Genomic DNA, 26249 nt, shown 5'->3' with positions numbered 1-26249 from the left:
GTCCAAAACGACTTTCACCTTTCAAAAACAAGTGACGACATTGAAAGAAAAAAAAAAAACGCTGCTCTTCCTCATCCAGCTAGCTGCTGCCTCAGCTCCCAGTGGTTAGGGCGTTACAGGCTGTTTTTGTGTTTTAAATTACAGGCCACTCGCAAAACCCCGGTCTCCTCCATCTACCAGAGCTGAAGCATGTCCGGCAACATAAAACACCCTTAATAACCAGCTTAATCTGACACTTCAGTCTTAGGTCTTTTTTATTTCGATTCAAACATGTGCTTTTTAAACAGGTTTACATAGTGAAATACAGATTTGTTGTTTTTTTTTGTTTTAACCCCCGTGGGTTTAAAGGGTGTTGGCAAGTCTTTGTGATCAAATTTCAGTCTTGAACAAACGTCTCTGGAGCAGTGCTTTTATTTTATTCATCTCACATCACTACATGACAGAAAGAAAAAAAAAAAAAAGAAGGTCTGCTGTGGTTCACAAACCATCTAATCAGTGTTTACAGTGTTGGTCGATCTGTATACGACGCATCCCGTTCACATAGAAAGCTACTAAATTAAGAAAAGAAAAAAAAAAGAACAGCTGCAGAATCTGTATAAAATAAAAATCTGGGTAAAATAAAGATTTGTAACTTTTGAATAGATGCATATTTTTGTGGATAAGTTTAAGAAACACAATTTTAATTACATGATTTCTCAAATTCACAAGATTGACGATTATTCTTGCATCTTAAGATTATTGTGAGGAGCTTTAACTCTGCATCCACATTTCCTTTGGTGATGATTTAAAAAAAAAAAAAAAACTGCTATTGTTAACAGATAAACTTCTTCGACACAGACAACTTTACGAGCTTCAACTTGTCCATGAAGGTAAACAGAGTGAATCAGTGCTGAAAATCTCAAACCTTTTCTTTAATCCACTTCCAGGGGACTGAAAATGAAAATGTTTCTGGGAAGGTCAATGAGTTCAAGTGCATCTGTTAGCTATCTGATCATATTTGAAAAGCTTGCTGCATCATCCGTGTTAGAGAGGGGTACATTTACACAGTTACCACCTGCACAAATAAGCTCAGATCCAATAGGATTTGAGCCCTTTCGTTGTAAAACGACACTCTCGTGTAGTAAAACTCAGTGTCATGGTCACTTTATGAGGCAACGCCCCGCTAACGTACGACCACGGCGACATTTACTCTGTTAACCTACTTATAGAGAAGCAGCAAAGAGTGCACGACTTCATTTTCTCTCTCACTCACACACACTTAGTCAGAAAATTACACACATTAACAGGGTTTGGTCTTCAAGTCTTGACTTTAGCGAGCATTCAAACGTCCACTGGCTGTTTTTTTTTTTTTCTTCTATCCTCCTTTTGTTCCTCTTTGACTGCGCTTTGACCAAAAAAGGTCAGACAAAACATTTCTAGATAAACATAATCATTTAAAAAAAAAAAGCTGATGCGACAAGAGAACAGGAAAAAAAAAAAAACAGAGCTTCTGTCAAACATGTTTGAGCCTCTGATCCGCCAAGAGTTTGAGGCTCGCGCGGCGATCCTGAAGGTCGGAGACGGCGTCGGTACAAAGAAGCTGTGCAGCGCTGAAACCCTCCTCACATGATGAAGATTTAGGGCCAGCTTTAACGGCTCTTGTTCTTTTTCGCATTGGCCTACAAAAAAAAGAAAAAGAAAAACAGAAACAACTGGATTTCTAGGCGTTATAAGCAATATAAATGACTCCTACAGCCAAGCTTTGTTTTCAAACATCTCAGAGCAGCAACATACAATTATCCAGTCTAAGTACTTCTCCTCTTAGACTTACAGGTGATCAAATGTGGTGTAGATTCCTTTACAAGAACGTGGAGCAGCCAGCCATGGTGAACAGCCAGAGGTGCCTTCAGTGGTTAACCACACTGCTAAGTGTCTATTCTTACTGATGGGAAACACAAATAATCTATACCAGACTCGCTTGGGAAACAACTCATAACCTAAAAAAAAACAAAAACTAAAGTGCTTAGTCAGCCAAAGCTGGTTTTAGCCACAGGCTCTCTTCTTCATAAGTTGGGTTCTTATTATTTTCAGCGCCAATGGAGGCTTCGCCTCACCGGATCTTTGTCCCTCGTCCGACTAGGGTCATCAAAATAATAAATACTTTGATATAATCGATACAAAACGAAAAAGTATTCGAAGACCCTAATTTGCGTCAAAAATCGATATAAACTGACCCATTCACATTTGTCCAAATTGTTGTACATCTTGTGTCCGCAGCGCTGCGATAACAGAGGCTACGTTCACACTGCAGCCTGAAGTGACCCAATTCCATTTTTTTTGCCCATATGTGACCTGGATCTGATCTTTTTATGACAGTCTGAACAACACAGATCAGATTTTTTCAAATACGACCCAGGCCACTTGGATATGTGGTCCTGAGTCCGATACGTATCTGATCTTTTCAAATGCGATCTGTGTCTGTATGGCCAGGTCGCATTTATCCGACCTGTACGTCACCGATACTCCACAAACGTCACTATTCTGTGTCCTGCTATGCAGAAGCAGGAAGAAAAACGACACCCATAGCGGACTACAATGAGAATAGCATTCAATGGACGGAAAGCTCCGGTTAGAAAATAAATTAATGACCGCAAAATACGCGCCAGCATTATAATCCATGTTTACTTCCGCAAACACTGAGGACGCTTGCGGGACACTTACGTTGAACGCATTCAATTCACACAGGAGATCACATACAAGTCGCATATATTTGGAAATGTGAACGGACACGCAAAAAAATCCGATTTCACAAAAAAATCGGAATTGAGCGTCAAGACCTGCAGTGTGAACGTAGCCAGAGACACTACCTGCAGTAGCTCAAGCGTGACCCTCTTCATCGACAAGACAAACAAAAAAAGCTTTGCTCAAAAGGAACTTTTCCCACAAGCCAGACAGACAATAAAAAAAACCCTAAATGCCACATGCTAAGCTAACACTACAAGCTAACGCTACGTCACTGATGCTCGAGAGCAACGTAAAAAGGTCGTTAAAGTTCCCGTATCTGCAGGAGAGAAGAAGAAAACCTCCTGGACGACAGAAGCTAACGCGGTCTGTGATAATATCAGCTTGACGAAGACAGACAGCCCAATGACGGGGTTCTGTCGATCTGAGCTTCCCTGTCAAAATGAGCTTCCAGGTCCTCCTGGGGCACGAATTAACACAGGAATATGTCGAGCACAGCTTTCTACGCCATGCGCTTTTGGGAGAGGAGTCGTCACAAAGACATGATTAGCCAATAGGAGGAACTCTTGAGGAAAACATTCGAGCGTCGTCACATTATATAAACGTTGGTGAAGATTCTCAGTCATCCTGGTCATGGTCATTCCAAAAAAAGTTAAAAAACAAAACTGGACTTTTTTTCTTTCCAAAGTTTGAAAACGTCTTCAAACTTTGGGAAAAAAAAGTCCAGTTTTGTTTTTAAAATTTTTGGGAATTATATAAAAACGGTAAAAATTAATTATGTGTATTTCTCTCACTGCACTTTTTAGACTAAAGAGTGACCAAAAAGGTCAACTTTTAAACTATCACTAGAAATATAATGCTGCATCATAACTGGGGTTGTTTTAATTTTTAAGGTTTTAAACTCAATAGGACAGGTTATTAATAGAGTTTACCACTTTTACCAATAGAGCCAACTTATCGTGGATCATTTTAAAAAGCTTTCAGAAGAATTATATTAGCAAAATAAGATCCTTCCCATAAGAGATCTTTTCATTCATCAGCAGGTATTAACCAGAAAGACTGATTTTGGTTGTTATTAGGTTGTTGGGACTAGATGTAAAAGATCCAGCAGGGATATTTTGACGTGACCCTGAGGAAACCAGATCTAAGACGTGTAAGGTTAAATCCGAGGCATTCTGTTCACTATAATATATCGGAGAGTGGCACAAAGAAGAAAATAAAAGCTTTATGTTGCATTCAACTGCGGTAGGTTTCTAAAAGCTCACTTTCGGAGATTCTTTCCCATTCTGCAACATGCAGAGGCTGGCTTTGTGAACTTGGCTGGCTTCAAAACCCAACGTGTTTCGGCCTGCGACTTCCCGACACGCAGCGATGAGTGAGCATACAAGCACGAACATGAACACGCTCAGAACCAGGCCTCTCTCTCCTACCGTTGGCTTAATGGCTTTTTCAGACCACTTCCTACATAAACCAGACATGACCTCTCAGTTCATTTTTTTACAGCCACCTGGTCCTGATCCAGTCATTAAACAGTTTGGAACCAAAAGCCTCCCCGGCGCGGTACCTTGCCACCCAGCTTGAGTGTGTCGATTTCCTCCCTCTGCTTGCTCAAGGTCTCGTTCATGCTACATAAATGGTCGCTCATCATGCTGAGCTGGTCCTCGTAGCTCCTCTTGGTTGTCGTCAGCTCGTCCTGCGTGAGGCACACTCCGGTTAGCGACAGACACCGTGCGTTGGGACCACGTCTGCGGTCTGGAAAACGGCTAACAGAGAAGCTACGGCTTCGTGTTTTACCTGCAACCGTGTGATGTTCTCATTAGCCCGCTTGACCTCTTCGCTCAGAGTCTCCCGCGCTTTCTCTGCGATGGTTAATCTCTTTGCCAAAGCGCGACACTGGAGGCAGACACGACACAGTAAACATCTGCTGCGCTCCGCGCACATAAACACCGACAGGAAAACACGTTCAAAGCCGGAGAAGAGATTAAATTACGGATTCATTTGATGGTTTGACACAAAAAAGATGGAAGAACACTGCAAAAACGAAACTAAAAATAAGTTGAATTTTCTTAAACTGAGTGAATTTGTCCTTGATTTGAGCGCGCAAACCGGATGATTTGCCAATGGAATAAGATTTTTGCACTTAAAATAGGAACAACGCATCTCTAGCATCTTATTTCAAGTGCAGGATGTCTAATTATCTTATTTTAGGGATCAAAATACTCATTCTATTGGCAGATCCTCCTATTTACCTGCTCAAATCAAGGACAAATACACTAAGTTCAAGAACATGAGACTTATTTTTATTTCCGTTTTTGCAGAGAAAGCGCACCTTTCAGATTTTTGTTGGATTTTACAATATTTTTTATAAAAAATGTTTTTATAAAAAACTGGAAAATCAGAGTGCATTTGTATTTAGCTCCCCTAAGTAAAACCATCAGACTGGAATTACTGCTGCAAGCCATTTGGTGCATCCTACAGGTTTGCTTGTACACCCAACCTGCTTCCCTGTGTCCCTCTGGAGGAAGAGTTTTTTTTTTACCACCTGCTTTCACTACTAGAATGATATGCACTCTTACTTACGCCACACCAGGCGGTTTACATGTAAGCTCAGCTTCTCACGTGTTTACGCTTGATTCACTTCTATAAAGGCCGGATATGCATCTCCCTAGCAAACCTCTGGGGCCTCCATAGATCAGCTGGATTTATACTGATATTAGAGTTGAATTCTCGGTTCAACTGGTTGCTTTGGCATGCATGTACTGTAGAGCCGTTAGTGGAAATGGGGGCTGAAAATAAATGCACGGCACACTTTTCAGATTTCACCGCAAAAAAGGAAATGAAAGTAAGTAAAATGAGTGTATTTGTCCTTGATTTGAGCAGGTAAATAACCCTAAAATAAGATAATTAGACATACTGCGCTTGACATAAGATGATGGACATGAGTTGCTCCTATTTTAAGTGCAAAAAATTGCAAAAAATGCTGATTGCATTGGCATTTCTCAAGGAGAAATACTAATTTCAGCAAAATTTTACTTACTTTTAGTTCCCTTTTTTGCAGTTGCAAAACTTGCCTGGGAAACTACGCATTCTTTCACAGATTACTGGATCAATGTGTGCTTCTATGCTTTTTTGTCTCTCTTGTTGTGTCTCTGTTCTGTCTTCTGTAACCCCAGTCGGTCGAGGCAGATGACCGTTCATACTGAGCCCGGTTCTGCCGGAGGTTTTCCTTCCCGTTAATGGGGAGTTTTTCTTCCCACTGTCGCTTCATGCTTGCTCAGTATGAGGGATTGCTGCAAAGTCATGTTCATTGCAGACGACTCTCCCTGTGGCTCTACGCTTTTCCAGGAGTGAATGCTGCTTGTCAGGACTTTGATGCAATCAACTGGTTTCCTTATATAGGAAATTTTTGTCCAATCTGTATAATCTGATTGAATTTGATTTTGTAAAGTGCATTGAGATGACATGTTTCATGATTTGGCGCTATATAAATAAAATTGAATTGAATTGACTTTTTTATAAAACACGTTATTTTGTAGTCGGAGATTAACAGGTGTGGAAATAGTTAACGGGGTCAAAATACTTTTGCAAAAAGTACAGTTTGTGAACTCTTCCTCGTGTCAGACCGAACGCAACATTAAAGGTAGTGGTGGAGGAACAGGTCGCTGAGACAAATGCACGACATGGAGCTTCACCTCTGAGTGAAAGTGCACGGCTTTGCTGTCTGAAATCTGGAGCTGGGTGGTGAGCTCTCCCACTCTGGCCATATAGTGGGTCTTTATCAGCTGTTCGCGGGACTCCTCGTCTCCCACCTGCAACACAGACACAACATCCAGCAGGATGGCACTAGGTTTCCTCTCCAAGGCGGCGTTAACAGTCACTGATCTTTATTATGGAGCTCTTGGGTAATTATGTTATGACTTACGTGCTCGTTTGTAGGTGTTGTGCACAACATGCCAACCTGGTGACAAAGCAGAAAAAAAAAAAATGGGGAGATTTTAATAAGTCTGCATCACAGAGAGGAATATGTGGAGACATCCAAGGGTTGACAACAACATTTAACTACAAAGCAGACTTGGAAAAAACAAAAGCTCTGTTTCGTGACTTCAACGTGAACTGTGTTCGTGACTCTCAGTAAGAAAAAAATAAATCTATATATCACGTTTTGCTGCGTCGGCACATGTCGGGGACGTGAGTATTTTTTTTAAACTAAAACTTGCTCAGACTGGGAGCTAAAAGAAGGGAATGATAATACTCCCTTTGTTGAAGCTAATCAGACATACAGCCACTGGCGTGAAACTTTCCCCTGCAAGCAAAAACAAACAGCAGCTTGAACAGCGACAGTACCAAGCTGGTGCACAGCGTCGCCTCTTTCCCCGTGGCTCTCTGCGGCGTCTCCGCTTCCTCCTGGCTCTGCGTGAGCCGGCCGTCTGCGGCTGCCTGGGAGCTCAGGCTTCCCCCCAGGGCCGCTGCAAGCTGTGCTTCCAGGTCGGCTATGCGCTGGTTCTCCTTCTCCAGCCGCACCTTCCCCAGCTGGGCCTCCAGGAGCCAGTGCTCCTTCTCCTGCTCCAGCCGGCCGATCTTCTCCAGGCTCTGCTGCACCTGCGCCGGGACCACAAGGAGGAGGTGAGGAGAGGGTCGCGAAGTTTGTTCGGGGAAAACGGGCTGAACGGAGGTTTTGGAGAAGCGAGAGGGCAGCGTTTTATGAAGAAATAGGGAAATATAACAATACCAGCTCTGACAAAAGAGAAAACGTAAAAGCTGTCTGCACAAAACAGATTTCCTAAGTGCAGAACGCAGACATGCAAAGCTCTGAGGTTTTCACGCCTGTCCCCAAAGAGCAACGGTCATCTGATGCTTAAAAAAAAAATAAAAAATAAAAAAAAAATCACACGACATTTTGCACAAATTTCATCATTTCTGCGTTTCAATTATTACCACTTTAACTTATTTCATTACATTAATTTATTTTGAACAAATGTGCAAAACAAAAAAAGAAAAACAAAGGAATTGAAAAACCCACAAAAGGTCGTAACAAATGAATCATCACACTGCAAAAACGGAACTAGAAATAAGTAAAAAATTCCTTAAAATGAATGCATTTGTCCTTGATTTGAGCAGGTAAATAAGGTGATTTGCCAATGGAATAGGATTTTTGCACTTAAAATAGGAACAACTCATCTCCATCATCTTATTTCAAGTGCAGGATGTCTAAATATCTTATTTTAGGGGTCAAGATACTCATTGCATTGGCAGATAATACTATTTACCTGCTCAAATCAAGGATAAATACACTAACTTTAAGAACATTTTACTTATTTTTAGATCCGTTTTTGCAGTGAAATCAAGCGATTTTAGTTACATTGAGAGAAGTTTACACTTGTTCCCACCATTTTATTCTATTTCTCTATGTACTGTCTCTATAACAACATATGTACTAAACTAGTTGTTACAGCAACATTTCAAATCATAAATACGTATTCCTGCTAAGAAACATATACTGCATGCATTTAAAAAAAAAAGCCATTTTGAGCAGTATAGATGCCCAGATCATCTCATAATATACCAACTAATTAACTATTTACATATAAGCTTTATTCTCCATATAGCTATTTAGAGATTGTTTTTTATTCTCTCTTTTCAATATATTTATATTTGTGCTTTGATTAATCTCTCTCCCCAAACTGTCACAAAGTCACTCAACAGTTAGAAATGCACTTTTCATTGTTGTTCTTATTTTTTATTTCTCCTCCTTAATTATATCCTCCATCTCTTTCTGTGAACATTCCCTGAACTCTGCTACTACTTTGTGTATTATCCTTAGTGCCTTTTTTTTTAAGTGTGCATATCGACTGTAGCGCATATTTGTGGCTATTTCCCCAGATCTCTGAACAATAGGACAGGTACAGTAAAAACATTGATGGGTAGTGAATATACAGCCATTTAGAACCCAGACTGTGGCTTATTCTGGCAAAAATTGCTGCACATTTCACTCTTACATAAAGTTTCCAGTAGATTGTTGGAACCAGGATTAAACATTTTTATTTAATTTACTCTATTGGTGCATTTACACTTTTTAGTTTCACATGAGTCTATTTTTGCCTTCCAAATAGTATGATCTTTCTTTTCCTCAAGTTTAATAATAGTTTATTTTTGTCAAACCAGATTTTTTTATTTGTTTATTTCTGTTGTAACAATTTCCCCAAGGCTGCTGCAAACTTTCCTGGAACAAAAAATATTTGTAATGTTTGCAAACAATATAAATTTCAATAATTGTGATATTTAACTAACAATGTTTCTTTTTTTTTTCTTTTTTTTACAATTTCAACATATTTTTATCCTGGTTTACAAAGCACAGGTAAACATGGCTGCATGTAAATAACCAGAGCTAACAGACGACTTTCCCATAACTCAATTAAATTAGGGATTGCAGCTCCTATTATAACATAAACTCTTGCAACAGATATTTATGGTAGCTCTAAAATGACCTTGGTTAGGATCTTTGTGTTTTACCTGCTGGGTGAGGCCCTCTCTGCTCTCAGTGGAGCTGGTGAGAATACGACGGTTTGACAGGGCTTCCCTGTATGGGACTGACTGTGGTCTCGCCTAAAAAAAACAAATGCATATTTAATTAGACAATATAAATTACATAGAATAAATTTTATTAAATTCAGTGTTATTTATGTAGCACTAATTCACAACATGTCACCTAAAGGCACTTTACAAAGTCAAATTCAATGAAATCATGCAGACAGATTGGTCAAAAAGTTTCATATCTAAGGAAAGCCAGCAGGTTGCGTCAAGTCTTGACAAGCAGCTTTCACTCCTCATGAAAGAGCGTAGAGCCACAGTGGACAGTCGTCTGCATTATCCATGGCTTTGCAGCAATCCCTCATACTGAGCAAGCATGAAGCAACAGTGGAGAGGAAAACTCCCCTGTAACGGGAAGGAAAACCTCCAGTAGAACCAGAGCTAGGCTCAGTGTGAACGGGCATCTGCCTCGACCGACTGGGGCTTAGAGAAGACAGAGCAGAGACACAAAAAAAGCACAGAAGCACACATTGATCCAGGAATCCTTTCTATGTTATATAGTAATAGCGGATGATCTGCCTTAGCCAGGTCAGCCAGACTCAGTTTCGCTTTGCTATTCAGCGAACTGAGTCTGGAACTGCTCCCATAGAGCCCTCTTTCCTGATACCGACCAATCACAGGCGTGCCGTACGGTTTCTCCGATTGGTTTACTTTGCGCCTGTTATCCCCGGCCCAGAAAAATCCTCTACAGGAGCAGTTCCAGACTTACTTCAGCCATATTGAAGAGAGGCAAAAGTTAGTCTGGCTGGCCAGGCTAGATATGCCTCCCCTGGATGATGTCGCAGCTAACAGAACACCTGACCAGGTGTACCTACTATGAAGAAAAATAAATAAATAAATCACAGAACAAAAGTTAAAGGTTGACATGACAGCTAACAATGCAAATTGGAGAACAGTAGGAGAACTCAGCAGAGTGAGAAAATAGACCCTGATGTCCTCCAGCAGCCTAGGCCTATCACAGCACAACTATAGAGATAGCTCAGGGTAACATGAGCCACTCTAACTATAAGCTTTGTCAAAAAGGAAATTTTAACATTAGTCTTAAAAGTAGACAGGGTGTCTGCCTCACGGACCAAAACTGGGAGTTGGTTCCACAGGAGAGGAGCCTGATAGCTAAAGGATCTGCCTCCCATTCTACTTTTAGAGACTCTAGGAACCACCAGCAGACCTGCGGTCTGAGAGCGAAGTGCTCTGTTAGGAACATACGGGGTAATCAGAGCTCTGATATATGATGGAGCTTGATTATTAAGGGCTTTATACGTTAGAAGAAGAATTTAAATTCTATTCTTGATTTAACAGGAAGCCAACGAAGGGAAGCTAAAATTGGAGAAATATGATCCCTCTTGTTGATTTTCATCAGAACTCTTGCTGCAGCATTTTGGATCAGCTGAAGACTTTGAACTGCATTTTGTGGACTTCCTGATATTAAAGAATTATAGTAGTCCAGCCTTCAAGTAACAAATGCATGGAATAGTTTTGGGCAGAATATTTCTGATTTTTTAAATATTCTGGAGGTGAAAAAAAGAATTCATGAACCAATTAAAGTGAAATTATGCCAGAGACCAAGAGTAGATTTGAGAACCAACCGTTTTGATGGCCTGGATATAGGCAGCTGCTTTCTTTTTGTTGGCCAGCATGCTCTCTGCCTGTAGAGGGTTGAGGCTCACTGCTCCTCCTCTCGGACAGTAGCCTGGAGATGTGAAGAAGTCCAAGTTGTTGCTGAAGAAAGTGGCGATCTGTGAAAAACGGTTAAGATCTGATGAATCACGTTATCTAAAAAGGCAATAGCTGCAAGGCTCCCGTTCATTTATCAAATCCAGATGTTACACTTTTCCCATTTCCAGAGTTCTTTGCTCTTTTTTTTTTTACCCATTTTTAGAGTATGAATATAAAACCACACTGAACACTTTTCCCATCAACGTTGGAAAGCTTTTAGCTAGAGAAGAGCCCCTTTTTCTGTTTCAATGCGCCACAAATACGACACTCGTTCTGTTGAGTATGTGATTAACCAGCCGAGTATTGATTTGTCCATCATTTTGGAAAATAAATGTCCGAGCAATCGAGGGTTTGGTTGCTTTCAGGTTGCGGAGGCTAATCCCATGCTTGCACGTTAGCAGATGTTGCCACCCAGTTGACTCACAGAGAGAGAGAAACCATTTATCCCATTATTCTGACCAGAGAGCAGCTGTGCAAACCGTGAATTGGGCGTTATCTTCCAAAAATCTAACCACTGCCCAGCTGAGTCCTCGTGTTATTTGTTAACACATTAGTGTCACTTTACAACTGTGATTCTATTGCAGTGGGGTAAAAAAGAAAGGAGAAAAAAAAGCATTACAGTGAACAAATCAGCCACATGGCTCAGCAGGGGAGGTGGAACAACAGAAACCTGACTGCTGCCTGCCCCCTGGTGGCCGTACCTTGCCGGTGACGCTGGTCAGCGAGCCCAAAGATCCGAGGAGGCACTCTGTGGTGGTACAGAGCTTTTGTGTGACTGTGGGGAGCTCCTGCTCAATGCCTGCCTTCTGGTTGTAATGTTTTGACATCTCTGGAAACAAGAGAACAGCAGATGAGGCATTTATCCCATAGAAAGGCAAAAAAAAATGCTTGAATTTTAGAGCCATTTTCAAAATACAAGTTAGAAAAGTCTTTCTAGCCCGCATGAAATACAGCAAAGATTAAATACAGAAGTGAGACAATCAAGAATGCAACACAAAGCACAGCAGATATGGTACTTGGAGGAATCGCACAGAAAACCCTTAAAGTAGTAAGTCTTCAGGCGTAAAACAGCCAAAGGAATATGACTGCCGAATATTTAGAGGACTGACAGAGATGGAGTGATATGAGCACAGATCAGGGTCTTTATCAGTGGTCTTGCAGCTGAATTATCTGCAAGCACAAAACTGGTTCAAGGCTTAGGCAGGAATCGAGGTAAGAGCTGCATAGTCCAGGTTTGAATGAACAAAAGCATAAATTACTGTTCCTAGCTGCTGCAGCCAGTAAGTATTTTTTAAAAGATTCTGTGGGGCTGGTTTACACGGCAGCATATTTGGCCCGATTTTCCCCTTCCAACAGACCCCGACTATCGCCATGGCTCTTAAAGGTATATAACCGGGTTATATGCTTATAAAGTTATAAAGGGATGTGGCGCCATCTACTGGCAGTATCGCAAAACTATCATAATACCAGTTTGCTTAATTAATAAAAACAGTATTAAATAATGCTGGACCAAGCCTGACCCTCTGCAATGCCTCGCAGTAAAGCGGCAGCTCGGCGTGATCGAAGACCGACGATCTCTAGAGAAACTTTAAGAGTAAGAACATTTACTCAGGTCAGTCATTTCTGCTGTCACAGCTGAGCCTCAGCAGGTTCAGCATCCACTTCAGTGATCACCGACGTTCATAATGTATTCCCAATAACCTTCCAGTCTTTTCTCTCTTGGAATCATAATTTTTTTTTACTTTTTTTTCCACTGGATCTATGCCCATTCTTCACTGTTTGGCTTGGAGATGCTAATAGCTGTTAGCTGCTTCCTTGTTTTATCCCCTGCAGCACATGCCCAGTGTTGTAAAAAAAGGCTTTATTTACTGAAAAATTGAGCAAAAACAAAAGTGTAAAACGCCAAAACACATAATAACTAATACAAAATAGTTTGTATGCAACTAGAGTGAGATACTGACATATAGTTCAATAAAAAAGTCAAATAACGTGGCTATGCACCTTTAAGATAATCTTAAAGACATATGCCTGCAGTGTGTGGTGTGGTAGGAGTGATTTGGTCACCTCGGTAAAATGCTGGGACCTCAAAATGTGTTATAATCCATACCTGTGGTTTTGATTTTAGTTTTTTTTATTTAAAAAAGCTAAGGGTTTACACATAACCTACTGTAAAACTTAATCGTATATATTTTAACAGAACCGGGGACAAAGAGGCATCAAAGGCATGCTGGCGTTTTTAAAAGAGAAAAATACAGTTGACTTGTGCGAATGGGTTGATGCTGAGTTGATGCACAAAAGAGAAAGCAACAACATGTGAAAGGCTTGTGGTGAGAAACCACAGGGCTGATTCACCTTTAATGGCGTCATGAAGACCGTGTAGGTTGGCAGCCAGCTGGGTGAAGACAGCGGAGGTGCTGCTGTGTGGCACGGCATCCTGCCGGACGCCTGAAACACATGATGCACATCTGTAAAACGAGCACATCTGTAACCGACTCTGCTTCAGTCCAAAACGGAGTGACCCCCACGTATTTATTTTATTATTCATGTGTGCGTTTGTGACTTAGGAAAGATACATACCGTCATGTAAAAAATAAATAAAAATGGACGCTTTAGACAGCCTGTGTGTTATTCTAACATTTATGAACATGTGGGTATTTAATATAAAAAGTTTAACAATACAGAGAAACTGAAGAAACATCCATATAAAATGAGCAAAAATGTAATTAAATGCAAGCGGTTTCTGATAAGGACACCGCCACATTCATTCCTAGTTAAAAAGGAGGTTTGCCCAGTTCACCCTTTAGTGTGGCGTGTTCCTGCCTGGTGAAGTGACAATAAACAAAATAATGAGTTCTTTAGGAAGAAGATTTATGTAGCAGCTCATAAGTCTGGTTAGGAACTTAAAAAGTCTCTAAAGAATTTGGGATCAGCCATTTCAGTTCCTGGAAAACATTGTGCAAGTGGAGGACATTCAGAACCAGGTCCAGCTGTGACTCCACCTTGAAAGCAGACCAAAAGATGCTGAACGAAGTCTCAAAACTACAGCAGCCTCCGACTCCTGCTGATGTGACAATCAGAAAAATGCTGCTTAAGTCTGACTTCCACTGGAGATGACTTGTTAAAGCAGGAACAGAACCGGACCCTGAAACGTGACAACGACCCAACACAGTACTGCATCAAGGACTGGCTGAGGACGTTCCAGAGTCAAAGCCCGGAGCTAGATCGCTGTGAAGTGGGACGGGTGTCCAAGGTGCGGCCCGAGGAATGATTTTCTGCGGCTCCTGACTGTAACAAATCAAATTTTACTGACTATTATAGGCAGTTAAGTGGCAAGGCGCATTTTTGAAACGTGACCCATTTCATTTTCCTGTTGACCTGAAACTGTCAGATCTAAAATAAATGACAGATCCATGGTTACAGGACGTAACCTGGTATTTTACATATACAATCCTTCTGAAAATGTCTTTAAAATTCATGTTTAGTCATTTTTTTAGGAGAATTTTTTTTAAACAGAGCTCACACTCTTTTATGCCCCTTTTCTTTTTCAAGAGGGTGCGTGCAAGAACTTGACTTGCGTGTATGCACGTTCATGTAATTATAGTAATATCATCTTTATTGTCATTGAAACATACATTACAACGAAATTTGTTCTCTGCTTTTAACCCATCACCCTTGGGGAGCAGTGGGCTGCCATGTGCGGCGCTAGAAATGTGCCACCAGTAGTTTGGCTCCACAGATGCAGGCAATCTTAAAACATTTGCGTGTTTATTTTTGGCAACCAACAACAGAGCAGTTGACATGAGTGCGACGTTTGGGCATCTTTACTTCTAACAACTCACTAGCGGCGGCGACGCAACTAAGTGATTTCAGGTGGTCGACAAAGGTCGTGTCCTTCCACGCCTGACGTACATTCAATTTTCAATTCAATTCAATTCAATTTTATTTATATAGCGCCAAATCATGAAACATGTCATCTCAAGGCACTTTACAAAGTCAAGTTCAATCATATTATACAGATTGGGTCAGATTATACAGATTGGTCAAAAATGTCCTATATAAGGAAACCAGTTGATTGGTTTCTAGTCCTAGTTTTGGTGATAGGAGGATCACCAAAATCTCGTTGTTTTTTTTCGGGAGCGCGCTCTTGATGCTTTTTCTGGTTTGTAACAAAGAGCCAACACGAAATAAAAAAAAACACAGAGTCACTTTCACACTCCTGATTTTCTGGAAGGTTTTAACCGAGGGCCAACACCAACACACAACATGAAAAGGTCCGATTTCCAGGGCGATGACAAAGAAATCAGACCAGTTTGATTCTTTCAATTATATCTTTCGTCTTTACTTTATTGTTGAGCATGTTGGAGTGAAAAAAAAAAAAGAAGTTTGTTTTCATTTAAACACTTTTTCTGTGGCCCCCCTGAGTCCTTTCCACTTTAAAAATCCGGCCCACGCGGCAGAAAGTTGTGACACCGCTGCCATGGGTTGACTGAAAATGGACTGAACATGCAGGAAACACATAAAAAACATCTCACAGCTGAAGTGAGGAGTGGAGCAAACTTTCCTCGGATCTACATCAGAGAGCGCTAGACGGCGACGCGGATCACCTCGCTGCGTCCTAACCTTTCCCTCGGTAAGAAAACACATTTTTATTGATACGTTTTAATGTCGAGAAAATGTACATTTATGCGTTTACCCCCAATTAAAATCACCTTTTTCCTCAGAGATAAAAACTGGATTAGGCATCAATCTGCAAAGATTTCTTTTTAAAAGAACTGAATATTTAATGGGTTGTGCCAACCCTGTCACATAACTGAATCCCTTTATTTCCATTTCTGATACACTTGCTCATTTGTCCACCTTTTGTAAAAAAAAAAAAAAAACTTTTTTGAAATAAATTAGGAGCAAATATTCACAAAAAATAAGCTCTCTAGCCGTCATTAAACTCAGTAACGGTCCTGATTAATGAGAAAAGCAGCTCAGCTGTTGTGAGTTCACTTACTGGGTAAGGCCAAAAGGCGAACGTAGTTCTGCATCTTCTCAAACGCGGTGGTCACTTTCTTCATGTCGTTCTGCAACTCCCGGTTTTTCGCCGTCAGGGCAGCGGTGCACAGAGGCGCCTTGCACTCTTCTTCCAAGCTGGAAAATAAATAAATAAAAAATAAAATAACAGAACGAGAAAAACCCAGAAGAGGCGATGACTACCAGCACGGCCTCCTCCACTTTGCAGTGGGCTTTCTAGCAAAAACGCAGCGCTGACCTTTTCAGCTGGTAGGGAAGAATCTTTTGCAGAAAGTGGGCGTAGGAGGAGAAATTCTCAGCGAAATTCCTCAGCGTGACCACGGTCTCCTGAAGTTCAACGACATAATACGATTTAGTTCTTTTTTTTTTTACTCTTTATTATAGAAGACACCTGGTTAAAATCTCACCAGCACTGTGACGGTGTCTTCTGTGATGCTTTGGTATAACTGCAGAAAGCTGTCCTCCAGGGGGCGCACATAGGCCGCGTTCTCGTGGAGATACTGAGAAAACTGTGGTAAGACGACAATCATACATTTTAACTCCCACAACCGCTCATAATCTTTAGAAATAACCAGAACGAGGAGTTGCTGTTACAATGTTTGTTTGTTTTTTGTGTCCGACTGCCCCCACCTTCTGGTTGAGAGGAGAAATGGGCTCGATGGAGGAGTCCAGGGGATAGATGTGAACCCGCTGCTCGGTGTAGGTGTGGAAGTTGAGCAGAGCAGCCACCAGGTCCTGGATGAAGCTCAGGGCCTGGCTCGTCACGTCCCGGGCCTTAAGCTGCGTTCCAAACACACGCGGGGATGCAACGGTTCAGTTAAAAACAAATCATTTCATCTCAGACGCGCTGCTTCCCTTAAAAACACAAGACTTCACACCTTCACTAAACAATGTACATCACAAGGGCAGGATTCAGCGCAACATCTGCAAAAGACGTGGAAGAAGCTTGTTGTGCCTCACCTGGTGCCGCCGGTTGTGGGATGGCACGTTCAGGCTGTTGTAGTCGCTGAACTCTGAGGAGCAGGAGAGGAGAGGAGAGGAGAGCGCTTTGGTCAGAGCCGACCTTTGGCCGCGGCGGCAGAACGGACCAACTCCACAAACAATAAAACTATTTGGTGAGGCTTCGAACACAAATACGAGCATTTTGCCCCGCTACAGTTCAGGTCAGGTGTTTTTCGCTCGTTTTGGTCTTTCAATTATTCATTTAATCCAGAAAATACTCAAATTTACACTTCCAGTAAAATCTGGATCCGTGGCTCTAAGCAAGTTACAGAGACCACACACTTTTTGTTGCCGTCAGGTTTTGTCTTAACTGGATATTTGTTAACAAGAATATTAAGAGCTAATCTAAACTGCCTGGTTTGCTGGCATGGAGCAGGTCGTTAACGGGGGTTAAGGTCAGGCTCATTGCAGGAGCTTTACCCGTTTTATAACCAGCTTTAATGTTCTGGGATTATTATCCATGTGGAGCAACTTTCAGTCATTTAGTGGTTGTCTACGGTTAACTTGAAGATCTTGAGCTCCTCCTCTTTTATTTGACCCACCGGACCAGTACCGCTGTTACTGAGACGGGCCCTACACTGCAAAAAAATAACTAGAAATAAGTAAAATGTTCTTAAAATCTGTGTATTTGTCCTTGATTTGTGCAGGTAAATAAGATGATTTGCCAATGGAATAAGAATTTTGCACTTAAAATAGGAACAGCATCATCTCCATCATCTTATTTCAAGTGCAGGATGTCTAATTATCTTATTTTAGGGGTCAAAATACTCATTCCATTGGCAGATAATCTTATTTACCTGCTCAAATCAAGGATAAATACACTAACTTTAAAAATATTTTACTTATTTCTAGATCCGTTTTTGCAGTGTAAGCAGGATGCTACCATGCCTGACAGTGCGGTCCAGTGTCATCAGGGGTTAAAAGTCTCACCTCGACTCCTCCGAACACACTTTTTGTCGTTTCGGTCCAAACGGCTCACTCTTTATCTGCTCTCACCACAACACTGCAGTCCAATGGAGGGGGTTTGGCTCGCTCGTCTATGCAGGAAGCTGTGAGTTTCGGTAGTGGTGACATGTTGGAAGCACCCCTCTCAGCTGTTTCCCTTGAGTCTAACCAAGTTCCTTTAATCCCAAAATAAGAGACTGGCTTGAAATTCAATGAGTTGGACGTTCCAACAAAACAATGACCCCACACGCACGTCGAAACTGAATTTGGGAGTCTTTAAGATTCTCGTACGATCTCCCGCAGCACCTGATCACAACCTTGTCGAAAAAGTTTCGACAAGGTTCGAAAAAGACGGACATTTGCCAGAAAGCAATAATAATAAATGAGCTCTTCAAACTCTACTAAGAAGTTGGTCAAATCTGCAGCCACCACAACGCCGACGCCATGCAGATGGCTGCAGAAAGAACGTACCGTATTCTTCGGACTAGAAGTCGCAGGATCGGCCAAGTTATCAAAACAAAGTGCGACTTATAGCACGATAATTACAGTAAACACTTGAGCCTGCTTGTGTAACTTTGAGAAAATCCCCATGTGACCTAAGCTGCTGCACCCAAACCTTGAAGCGGCTTGCGGCCTACAGGTCCACCCAGGATGAGCAGAGGTCTGCTCGGAGGCAGCCTCAGCCACTTACTGGTGTCGTTAAAGGGCACTTTCTCCTGAATGACGCTGCTGCTCTGCTTCACCTGCCTGCTCAGCTCCGACTGGCACCGTCTCAGCTGCTGCTGGCTGCAGACACACACCAAAAAAAGAGGAGTCGATACCAGTCCAGATATTTAACCACCATTCTTTCAAAGGCTAATAAATATTCCTGTCTCCCGGAAATTCAGCTAAATAGGTCTGAGTGCATTCTCTCCTCAGACTCTTCCCGAATCACACCGGCCAACACGGTAATATCAGTTTAATATTAAACTGTCATCATGCAACTCTGGGATTTGCCGTTACACTGCAAAAAGGGAACTCAAAGTAAGTAAAATTTTCTTGAAATTCGTGTATTTTTCCTTGATTTGAGCAGCTAATAAGACTATTTGCCAATGGAATAAGATTTTCGCACTTAAAATAAGAACAATTCATCTCCACCGTCTTATTTAAGTGCAGGATATCTAATTGTCTTATTTTAGGGGTAGAAATATTCATTCCATTGTCAAATAGTCATATTTAGCTGCTCAAATCAAAGAAAAATACACAAATTTCAAGAAAATTGTACTTACTTTTAGTTCCCTTTTTGCAGTGAGATTTTTTCCGACTGCAATAAATTATAAAGCATCCAGTAAAATCCTCCATAATGTGCAAAAGTAAGAGCATCCCTATCCAGCTCCACACTATTTCCAGAACCGTGCATATAAAAGTAAACGCACCACTCTTCTGTTCGCACCCGACACTCTTTGGCCTCCCGCTCCAGAGTTTGTGTTTTCACCTGTTGGAAAAATACAAACAATACAGAATTTATTATAAACTAAAAAAAAAAAAACGGATCATCTCGAATGATATACGGGATGCGCCTCACCTCTAAACGGGCCTTGTCGCTCTGCAGTCGCTCGATCGTTTCCACATACTTTGTCGTGAGTCCGTCGACGACAGCCTGGTGCTCCTCGGCGTCTCCCTCCAGCTTCTCCAGCCGGGCCCTCAGCTCAGCCTCCTTCTTTCTGTGCTGCTCATCTGCTTCATAAAACTAAAAAAAATATAGATATATATATATAAGGAATCAAGAGGTCATCACACATACTGGCATGACCTTCACAATAAGAAACAACACAAACAAACATCACAAAGATGGATGCCTACTTGTATATGTAGCCGCTCGTTTTCTTCGATCTTTTTTTGCAGATCCTCGTCGAAAACGCTTTGAGTCTGTAGGTTCTGCTGCGAGGGAGAGTCCCCTTTACCCTGGAAGCGATACAGCAGCGTAAAATGTTCCCGACGGACAGTTTTCAAACAGGTTTCTGACTTTATGAGGAGAATGGTTTGGACCAGCACACGGCTGTAAAAAGCCTTTTTCCCCCTTTGCCAAACACTCTCCTGGTGGAAACTCACCTTGCCCTTTTTGCTCCTGACCTCACTAGCGGCGAGCTCCTCCTGCAGCAGCTCCACCCTCTTGGCCAGCTGCTGGTTCCTGAAGCTGAGGCTGTCCATCTCCTGCTCCTGCTTCCTCAGGCTCTGGTCCCTCTGCTTCAGCTGCTCCTGATGTGCGATGACAACAACCAAAAGGAATAAAATATCCTTCTGCCCTGTTTTCTAGCATTTTTAAATTTACATTTCAAGCCTCACAGGAACAACAAAAACAAATGACTGAAGAATTTGTTTTTAAGTTGCATAAGACCTTTTTTTTGTTTCTTGGCTCCAAAGTGGGGCTCCTTTGCGTTTACAGCTAGGTACAGAATGGTGACTTAACCTTTGATGCCAATGACTGTAAAGTTATCAAACTCCCCAAAGCTTCAGAATGGTGACTTCACCCTTTAGCGATGACTATAAAGTTACCAAACTGAAATTTCAATCTACTATAACGACAGATGTGGTAAAGGATAAGGCGACAGGAACCTTTTGATTTTTAACTCCTTAAAAAGAAAGTTTAACTCTCTAAGAAATGTTTTAGAATCAGAATCCTTTCTTGGCTCCACGGGGAAGGCAGAAGGCTGAAAGCCGAAAATTCCCCGCTGGGCTGGACGATAGTTCAGTATCAATATGTATCCATCGATAGATGTGTGGTTAATTAGGAAAAAAAAGGGTCAATAAAAAGTTCAGTTTTCCGTCCTTTTGTTTTCTAGCCTATCATGTAGGTTAATATTACAGTCACTAAATCCTCCCAACCAATCACAAGCGCAGACTCAGGAACGCTCCGTCCCCAAGCTTCAAGGAGTTCAGAGAGCATGTGTTCTTTTTTTTAAACTTACAGTTTTGTTAACAAGTTGGTTGAACAAAGGGTTCAGTTTGAATTCGGTGTTCTGTATCTAAAACTAGGTGATTGAGTTACAGCATAAAATGCCCAGGGCTGCACTTAAAATATATGTTCTGAATGTTTTTGATCACTATGATTTCTATTTTATCTGCATGTTTGGTTTCTATATTGTCCAGGCACATTCCCCTCTAACGTGACAGTTTGCCGCCCTGCATTGTGGGTGTTGGAGTTTTTCCGCAGAGTCACAGTCTTGGAGGAAATACAGCACACCGAACTAATCGATGCCACCGGCAATTTTCTTCAGGAATAAGCAAAAATATAACTTAATAAGCCGTTAATGTCGCTGAATTAGATTGAACAAGTGGTATTTCAAATCTCAACATATTTACAACTTCTGAAGACCGGCAATTGAGATACATTTTCAGTTTGACTCTATTTATATAGCATCAAGTCACGACGCGCGTCATCTGGAGGCACGTTATGAAGTTAACTCAATTAAAGCCCACAGACAGATTGGTTAAAACGTTTTCTCAGGAAACCCGACGGATTATTAAACCCTGGACTTGTGTGACATATTAAGTCCCCGGCTAAAACGCTGCTTCCATCACATTGTGATGGAAAAACTGTTTTCAACCCTCCTGCTCCTACAAAGCAGACAGAAACAGAGCAGAGAATGCGACGACTTCTTAAACCACTCAGAGCCAACGGCTGAAGTTATCATGTGGGGTCTTTCAGACAGGAAAGCTTGTCGCTTCCAGCGGATTCCCAACTAGTCAGGAGCCGCTGGGAGATTCTCGTGGTATTAAAACATTGATTAGAAATACTAACGTCTCGTGCATTTAGTTAAAAAAAAATCTAATTAAATTAAACAAATATGATCAAACTGCTTTGCTTCAAACAGAAACCCAAAAACTATTACTACACCTGCACAAATGTGCGTTAGGGAGAGAGGGGAAAGTGTAGTAACCTTCTTTCAGCCAGCTGTCAGGCAGTGTGCAGCAACAGCTTGTAGAGAGCATTGGATTTATTCTGCACTGTTATATGAAACCTGAAGGAGGACTACATTTTCCCCCCGTCCTTCAGATTTAGTGTGATTTACGCTGTGCATGCAGCCCAGCGTCTGTGATTTACCTTCAGAGAAGCAGAGCTGGCCTGCTCGTCCACGACGGCCTTCTTCAGCACCTGGTTCTGGGCACGGAGCTGAGAGCAGACACAAAGAAGAACAAGGGCATATAGGGAGTCAGAGACCAACTTGATACAGGACAAAAAAAAGGCAAGAAGGGACACATGTTACACCCCCCCAGAACAATAATACCAATTCTCTGAAGTTTTTCATCCTCGCTTGTCCTCAAGTGCCCAAACTTTCAGCAGAAGTATGCCTTAAAACCGCTGGCTTTTCTTTTAATCTGGACTGGAAACGGGCATTTTTGTCAGTTACACCGTCAGCACTTCCTGGCCAGAGGGCGGTGCTTGGTCAATGGAGAGACGAGAGCTAAAGAGGAAACGGCTCACACTCCCCGTGATGTCAGCTGACCCAGAAACAAAGGGCTCAAAAAAAAAAAAAAAAAGCTCCACGGTGAACACTGACAGGCAGACCTTACTGTCTCCAGGTGGCCATTTAACCATCGGGAGTGTTTACGGCTCTTTAAGCCGTCGTGCAGTCTGGGAAGTTAAAATATCAAACGAAGCATGTGAAGCTTTGGCCATTTGAATGTTTTATGCTGGACAGTTTAGGAATCGGCGCCGGTAAACAGTCAACTAGACACGTTGCAGAAGTTCAAACTACTGTTCAGGATGAGCACATCTCTTTACTCCAGTGTGTTCCCTGATCACGGCCGTTAAAAATCACATACTGGCATTTGTTATAATAAATCCTGGATCCTGAAAGCTCGGTTTGAAAGATTCTGCCTCCACAGCCGCAAAGCCCTCCAGACATGCTAAAGTTGAACAACAGTGAGGTAGAAAGTGTTCAAAATGACCTAAAAACGCTGAACTTTCGAAGCAGACCACACACCCAGACCCTCTCTGTGCACCCACTTCATGCCCCCCCATGTACCACACCTTTGCGTATCAGACTATTTCTTATGCTACTAAACTATTTCTGATGACCTATGTGGGATAAATCACCACTGAATTGTTCAAACTTCACAAAACAACCTAATGTAATTGTACGATTTTGGGAAAACTTTACATTACGCCCTATTTTGACCGACTGCGGTTCTGATCCACGTCAGGGCTAGCTGACTGGAATATGACCGAATACGAAACTTTATTAAAAACAAAATGCCCCGCCTCTCATTACAGGAGACCGGGTACAGCCCAAGGTATAAGTAAACTCTGCAGGCGTTTATGACCAAATAGAGGGGAAACCAGTAGGTTTGCAATCCCTATGGCACTTTATTTCAAATATGTGTAACTAACAGAATCAACAGGTAGATAATGTAACTCTGACATTAAGTCAGGCTGTGTTTCAGTAAGGCTTACATTATATGTTGCACATAGTAGCTGTAAATAATTACAATTGGAATTGTTATCTAAGCCAAAACAAGGCCTTTGTTTGGGCAATAATATAAATCTTGGAACTCCACATTACTCCAGACATTTGAAAAGTCCAGTTTGTTTTGTTACTTTATTTGGAATTACAATTGAGAAGAGATGTTAGCTGACAGCTGGGGGTAACTGGAAATGAAACTTTCCTGGGGGGCCTCATCTTACACCAGCTCTGTAGCAGGATCTGAGTAAAATCAGAGCTCAAAACAGGTGGCTGTGGGAAAAATCAGATACGAAGAGACAACATTTGCGAAGGTAAACACTCTCGAATGGGCTAATAAAGCCATCTTCTCTCATTTAGGACTAATCTGGAAATCCTGGCGCGGCACGTGTCGTTTCTGGGGGGGAAAAAAATAAAAACACTTGCTGTGAAATTACTATTTTTCCCTGAGCCTGCCACACATTACTCTAATCACACAAGCAGAAACGCGATCCGCAACATGTCCCGTGATAAACCGAGAGCAGGGAGGCATGGCTACACATGCTAACGGGGTCCGCTTTACAACAGGGCTCCGTTAGCGTCTTACCTTGGAGTACTCCTGCGCCAGCTTGCTGTATTTTGTCTGCAGGTCCGTAACATTAGCCATCGCTGCTGGAAAATGTCACCCGGTCCCAAAGCAACTCGATGCCGGACGAAGTTGTCCCCGTGGAGCCGATCGGCGGATCAACGCTGTCAGACCAGTAGCAAGCTAGCAGGCTAGCTCCGATCGGTCACTCCGAAGCCGCTTGTTCCGTTACTTGGCAAAACTGACCGCAAATACATGATGATGATGATGATGATGATGATGATGATGATGATTGGGGGGGGGGGTCACAGCACGTCCATAATCCGATTTATGTTGCAAGTTTATTTTCAAACTCAACAGTTTACGCTGTCTTTAAATGTTTTAGATTAGCGCTATTAGCTAGCAACGGCTAGCTAGCGGCGTAGCAAAACAAACCCGGACACCCGAGCGGCAGCATTACACCCGCGGCATGAATTCAAGGGAGCCGTCCGTGTCAACCAGCTTCAGCAGCGGGTGTTGCCACCGCCGAGACGCCGAGCCGGTCCTAGATATCCATCCGCCAGGAGGAGGAAGACTCCCATGACAGTCCCGACCCGCAAAGCCCTCTTCAAATGAGAACCGACCAGAGACAACGGAGCAAAAGTCAAAGTGCGTGGAAGTGGTGAGCTGGTGTGAGCCGAGCGCCATCTAGCGGCCGGGGTGATAAATGAAGGAATGAATGCAGGCAGGCGTTCCCGTCCCTGAAAGTTTTCCCAGTTTGCCGCCATAAAGTTCAACGTATTTTTCATCATGCAACAATGTTGTTAGTCCCTTTGGGATTAATAAAGTATTGTTAATTAGTAAAGTATTTTCAAATCGAACTGATTAGCACAGAGCAGAAGTGAATGGAAAGCAAATGATGGGTTATAATAAAAAACAACACTATTTTCAAACTGAAAATAAAAATCTAAACAATGTAACATGTAAGCAAGTGCATACTGTCAACGTGTTTAAAGAAATGACAAATGCGGTGTTACTTATATGTGGGTAACAAAACATAGGGAAACAGTACAGTTTCATATTTGAAATGAAGTAGTTTTATTTTGATCCACTTTATGCTGCTCTATTGGCATTTTCTGTCATTGCAGTTGCAATATAGTATACAATATACATAATCTCAGTGAGGTTAAATAAACATCAAAAAGCCTATTCATATTTGGCAACAGAATCTTGCGTATTTTTGTTTGGTATCAGAGGTTTAAGTTTGGAACATGTTATACGGCCTTTAAAAGGTGACTTATTATTTAAGTTATTTATAAAATCTGGGAACAGCAGCTGGCGCTATATATAAATAATTCAGTCTTCATTCCCGTTATTTCACTCTGAAACGAAGGGTGAGCATGTTGAGCATTTCGTTCCCCTTTTTTCTTTTCTTTTGTTGTTTGAAGAGCAAAATCCTTTATTAGCCTTATGAAAGAATGGGACAGCACTCAGAATATATTGGCGTTTTCTTGATAGAATTAAATATTTTAGATGTTTCTTTTTTTATCGTTTTCTAAACCATGAAAAGTATTAAATTCTTATGAATAACCACATTTCACTGTAAGTTATTAAGAAACTGAAAAATGCCTACATTCCTAAACCAACTTTACACAAATGACCATTTGAAATGAGGACTTTCTGCTGTACAGGACTGTCTCAGAAAATTAGAATATTGTGATAAAGTTCTTTATTTTCTGTAATGCAATTAAAAAACATGAAATGTCATACATTCTGGATTCATTACAAATCAACTGAAATATCGCAAGCCTTTTATTGTTATATCGCTGATTATGGCTTACAGTTTAAGAAACCCAAATATCCTATCTCAAAATATTAGAATATCGTGAAAAAGTATACTAGTAGGCTATTCAACTAATCACTTGAATCGTCTAATTAACTTGAAACACTGCAGGGTTTCCTGAGCCTTGAAAAACACTCAGCTTGGTTCAGTAAACTAAATCACAAGTATGGTAGTGGTTAAGAAACGACATAAGATTCTCACAGTAACTGGTGTACTGACCATGGCATTACTGTCCTTGATTGGCCTGCCAATTCCCCTGACCTGAACCCCATAGAGAATTTGTGGGGTATTGTGAAGAAGAAGCTGAAAGACACCAGAGCCAACAATGCAAATGAGCTAAAGGCCGCTATTGAAGCATCCTGGGCATCCATAACACCTCAGCAATGCCACAGGCTGATTGCCTCCATGCCACGCCGCATTGATGCAG

General features: G+C 41.7%; 1 protein-coding gene across 1 annotated transcript; it reads right to left on the bottom strand.

The window, feature by feature from the left end:
• Positions 1-224: 224 nt before the first annotated feature.
• Positions 225-24644, bottom strand: ppp1r21 (protein phosphatase 1, regulatory subunit 21). Its single transcript, XM_036126134.1, has 22 exons — positions 24022-24644; positions 22076-22144; positions 20083-20229; positions 19834-19935; positions 19556-19720; positions 19407-19465; positions 18683-18777; positions 17005-17057; positions 16675-16824; positions 16452-16553; positions 16283-16371; positions 16025-16161; positions 13378-13470; positions 11727-11854; positions 10896-11045; positions 9232-9324; positions 7066-7320; positions 6644-6679; positions 6414-6530; positions 4516-4614; positions 4286-4414; positions 225-1658 (listed from the first exon to the last, which is right to left on the bottom strand). Exons 1-22 carry the CDS (start codon positions 24079-24081, stop codon positions 1629-1631), a joined length of 2358 nt encoding a protein of 785 aa, XP_035982027.1. The 5' UTR covers positions 24082-24644; the 3' UTR covers positions 225-1628.
• Positions 24645-26249: the final 1605 nt, after the last annotated feature.

The sequence above is a fragment of the Fundulus heteroclitus genome, chromosome 22 (genome assembly GCF_011125445.2).
Source record: "Fundulus heteroclitus isolate FHET01 chromosome 22, MU-UCD_Fhet_4.1, whole genome shotgun sequence".
Classification (NCBI taxonomy): Eukaryota; Metazoa; Chordata; class Actinopteri; order Cyprinodontiformes; family Fundulidae; genus Fundulus; species Fundulus heteroclitus.
The sequence above is the reverse complement of the archived record's forward strand: the minus strand, read 5'-3'. Positions and strand labels throughout refer to the sequence as shown.

Excerpts from the sequence above, each read along its gene's own strand:
- ppp1r21 (XM_036126134.1), bottom strand. The coding sequence starts at position 24,081 with ATGGCTAATGTTACGGACCTGCAGACAAAATACAGCAAGCTGGCGCAG. Across the intron at positions 16,554-16,674 it reads TTTCTCCTCTCAACCAGAAG|TTTTCTCAGTATCTCCACGA; the intron begins GTGGGGGCAGTC and ends GTCTTACCACAG. Across the intron at positions 16,372-16,451 it reads AAGACACCGTCACAGTGCTG|GAGACCGTGGTCACGCTGAG; the intron begins GTGAGATTTTAA and ends GTTGAACTTCAG.